The sequence below is a fragment of the Cebus imitator genome, unplaced genomic scaffold (genome assembly GCF_001604975.1).
Source record: "Cebus imitator isolate Cc_AM_T3 unplaced genomic scaffold, Cebus_imitator-1.0 Scaffold228, whole genome shotgun sequence".
In the NCBI taxonomy this organism is placed as follows: Eukaryota; Metazoa; Chordata; class Mammalia; order Primates; family Cebidae; genus Cebus; species Cebus imitator.
In genome coordinates, this window is record NW_016107543.1 from 2370889 (window position 1) to 2375399 (window position 4511).

The 4511-nt window shown below is 42.6% G+C and overlaps 1 protein-coding gene across 1 annotated transcript in view; it reads right to left on the reverse strand.

Moving 5' to 3' along the window:
* MED1 (mediator complex subunit 1) overlaps positions 1-4511 on the reverse strand; it is a 55673-nt gene that overhangs the window by 24146 nt on the left and 27016 nt on the right. The window contains exons 6-8 of the mRNA XM_017497273.2: positions 3080-3151; positions 1463-1537; positions 594-667 (exon numbers count right to left, since the gene is read on the reverse strand). Coding sequence (XP_017352762.2) covers positions 594-667; positions 1463-1537; positions 3080-3151 — 221 coding nt within the window. The remainder of the gene's footprint in view (positions 1-593; positions 668-1462; positions 1538-3079; positions 3152-4511) is intronic.

Here is a 4511-nt window from a genome sequence, read left to right on the forward strand (position 1 = left end):
ACTAGTCTCTACTAAAAACACAAAAATTAGCTGAGCATGGTGGTGTGCGCCTATAATCCCAGCTATTCAGGAGGCAAAGGCAGAAAAATCGCTTGAACCGGGGAGGCAGCGGTTGCAGTGAGCCAAGATCACACTACTGCACTCCAGCCTGGTGAGAGCCTGTCTCAAGAAAAATAAATAAGAATAAAAACAAATCAATAGGCTGGGTGCAGTGGTCCGTGCCCGCAATCCCAGCACTTTGGGAGACCAAGGAGGGCGGATCACTTGAAGTGAGGAGTTCAGGACTAGCCTGGCCAAAACAGTTAAACCCTATCTCTACCAACAATAGAATAAATTAGCTGGGTGTTATGGTGCAAACCTGTAATCCCGGCTACTCAGGAGGCTGAGGCATGAGAATCACTTGAGCCCAGGAGGTGGAGGGTGCAGTGAGCTGAGATCATGCCACTGTACTCCAGCCTGGGCCACAAGTGAGGCTCTGTTTCAAAAAAATAAAATAAAATATATAAACAAACAAACAAAAGGTGAAATGAAAAGTAATGACCCCTCAACTTAAATCAGACATGTTTTTAAATAAGCCAAATAGGATCACGTACCCCCACTCCTTGGTGTGAGATAACCAACACTTCCATGAAGAATCTTATCCAAGGGACCAGCATTAGTTGCTTTCCTGTAAGACAAGTGATCTATGTTTGTTTATATTTAATCCCTGATGGTCCTGGTACACACTGTGATACGAGTTCACCACTCTAAAGTCTTTCTTGAGACAGAGTTTCACTCTTGTTGCCCAGGCTGGAATGCAGTGGCACAATCTCAGCTCACTACAACCTCTACCTCCTGGCTTCAAGTGATTCTCCTGCCTCAGCCTCCCAAGTAGCTGGGATTACAGGCGTGTGCCACCACACCCGGCTAATTTTTTGTATTTTCAGTAAAGATGGGGTTTCACCATGTTGGTCAGGCTGGTCTCGAACTTCTGACCTCAGGTGATCCACCCACCTCGGCCTCCCAAAGTGCTGGGATTACAGGCATGAGCCACCACACCCGGCTCAAAGTTTTATAATACTTTTATAATGATTCTGTCTTGTAATTGAGCATATAGCAAATGTATTTCATCTCCAAAGCAAAGGGATTATTTCCAAGTACACAATAAAGGTGGTCAAAAAAACCAGTATATAATATGGTGAGCAAAAATTACAATTAGACTATTGTTTGTCAGATGGGAGTTTAGGTCTGACAAGTCTTGAGATAAAAGCTATGGTAACCAACAACTTAATGATACTAATACTCAGAAGTTCAAATGCAATAATCATTTTGGAAGAGAAAGGAGATATATCACACAGGCTATAAGAGATGTATAAAATAGGACCCTAACAAAAAATAAAAATAAAATAAAATAAAATAGGACCCTAATCTCCTTGGAAAAAACTCAAAGAATCATATCAAATTAAGGTTTTAGCAGTCTTACCAGTACATAATTGCCATTTTAGATAGATCTTGTTCTAAGGATTGGAGAGCCAAGTACATTTTAGTCTTCAGTTTGCTGGAGAGTAGATAAGAACATGAGTTAAATAGTTGAAAAACATGGCCCCGTGCAGTGACTCACACCTGTAATCCCAGTACTTTGGGAGGCTGAGGCAGGCGGATCACCTGAGGTCAGGCGTTTCAGACCAGCCTGGCCAACATGGTGAAACCTCGTCTCTACTAAAAATGTAAAAATTAGCGGGTCATCATGGCGGGCACCTGTAATCCCAGCTACTCAAGAGGCCGAGGCAAGAGAATCGCTTGAACCCAGGAAGTAGGGATTGCAGTGAGTGGAGACTGCACCACTGCACTCTAGCTGGGCAACAAAGCAAGACTCTGTCTCAAAAAAAAAAAAGCAAGCAAACAAACAAATTAGCCCAGTATGGTGGTGCACACCTGTAATCCCAGCTACTCAGGAGGCTGAGCTAGGAGAATGGCTTCAGCCCGGGAGGCAGAGGTTGCAGTGAGCTGAGATCGCGCCACTGTACTCTGGCCTGGGTGACAGAGTGACAGTCCATTAAAAAAAATAACTTTTGGCTGGGTGTGGTGGCTCACGCCTGTAATCCAAGCACTTTGGAGGCCAAGGCAGGTGGATCACCTGAACTCGGGAGTTCAAGACCAGCCTGACCAACATGGTGAAACCCCATCTTATAATAAATAAATAAATAAAAATAACTTTTAAAACACTAATTCTTGACCTGATCTAAGGTGGTCAACCCACCTCAGCCTCCCAAAGTGCCAGGATTACAGGCATGAGCCACTGTGCCCAGCCTAAAACATGGATTTTTAAAATAAATTGATTTTTGTCACTACGTGTGTGTGTGTGTGTGTGTGTGTGTGTGTGTGTGTGTGTGTGTGTTTGAGACAGTTTCTCTGTAGCCCACACTGGAGTACAGTGATGCAATCACTGCTCACAGCGCCCTCAAACTACTAATTTCAAGTGATCCTCCCGCCCTAGTCTCCCAAGTAGCTAGGACTACAGGCACTCATCACCATGCCCAGATAAGCTGTTGTTATTGTCTTTCTGCTAGAGACAGGGTCTTACTATGTAGCCCAGGCTGGTATTGAGCTCCTGAGTTCACAAAATCTTCCTGTCTTGGCCTCCCAAAGTGCTGGGATTAGAGGCATGAGCCACTTCAACTGACTTCACGACTATTAATGCCTATTTTTAGCACTTCAAGGCTTATTTTTATCTCTGTTTTAAAAAGCCGAGGAGGTTAACAGAATCGCAGGTAGGTTAAAAATAGAAATCATAAGCCAGTTCCACAATAACTAATTCCTTTCAGCCAGAAATTGGAATGCTGAACATCTCAAAGTTTATATTCTGTCTTCCAGCATTATTTAATTATAATTAATTATCATTAATTATCAACTAATGCAGGCATTGCCTCTGAAGATATCTGTGAAAGGCATAAACATGGAAGCTGAGCTAGAGATTGTAGTATAAGTAGAAACTAGGAGTGACAAATAGCAGAAGAGTTGGCAAATTTCTAAGCATAAGGTGTCTTATAGATTTATACTGATTTTTCCAAACAAATGCAAAAATATTAAAAATACTTACTTGTCCCCTGGAAGGTTATACAGATTAACAAGGCCCTTAAGGTGCTTAGAAAATTCATCAAAATTTTTTTCCCTATAAGGAGTTCAGGGAAGAGGGGAAAGAGAGGAGAATACAACATAAAGTTACTATTCAACCTTACAACAAAGTGCCAAAAGTCACAACTATATAAAACTGATTTTATTTATTTATTTATTTATTTATTTATTTTTCTGGGATGGAGTCTTGCTCTCTCACCCAGGCTGGAGTGCAGCGGCACAATCTTAGCTCATTGCAACCTCTGCCTTCCAGGTTCACACAATTCTCCTGCCTCAGCCTCCCAAGTAGCTGGGATTACAGGCGCCCGCCACCAAGCCCAGCTAATATTTTGTATTTTTAGTAGAGACAAGGTTTCACCACGTTGGCCAGGCTGGTCTCGAACTCCTGACCTCATGATCCACCCGCCTCAGCCTTCCAAAGTGCTGGGATTACAGGTGTGAGCCACCACACCTGGCCATAAAACTGATTTTAATAATTGGCTTCAACCCTTTTCCTCAAAAGTTTTCTAGTGTTGCTGAGGAGGCAGCAGTGGGGGGCAGGAAGTTTTCTAGCGTCAACGAAAAGTAGCAAAAGAAAAGAAAATGTTTTCCTTTGTCTCTCGGCTCCATTTTTTTCTGGAGAAGGTGCTAACAAGCAGTGTGAAAGTTAAAATAAAGGTGGTCAAAACCTCTTTACCAGTTGTTTCATTTTTTTTTATTTTGTATTTTTTTATAAAGACGGGGTTTCACCATGTTGGTCAGGCTGGTCTTGAACTCCCGAGCTCAGGTGATCCACCCGCCTTGGCCTCCAAAGTGCTTGGATTACAGGCGTGAGCCACCATGCCCGGCCACCAGTTGTTTTATTAGCTCCCAAGTAATGAAACCTAGTTTAAATCAATCATTAATACCTTTCCTTTCTTTTTCCTTTTTATTAACTTTTTTGTAGAGATGGTATTTCCCTATGTTGCCCAGGCCAGACTCCAACTCCAGGGCTTAAGTAATCCTCTCACTCCAACCTCTCATGTAGCTGGGTCTACAGGTGTGCACCCCCACACCCAGCTCCTTTCCTCCAAATATGTAATTGACTTTGGATGGTAACAGAAAATAAAACTTTTGACTGCAGAGATAATGAGAAGAAAATAAATTGGGAAGTCAACACTTGTGGGTATACAGCAACATGAGAGCAAAGATGAGAGGGAAAACAAACACTAGGACAGAGATAGAGACCCAGAGAAAAGGCAGTAGGTACTCTGGAGGGAAACTACCCATTAGAAAATATTCCTATGACCAGATCCACCCCAGAAAAAATAAACTACTGTGACCTCTGGGTTTCTAGGACCCAATATTCAGGCTTCGATTCTCAGCCAAATGGGCTTTTGTGGATAGGTTTAGGAATCCAATACACCTCCACAATTCTC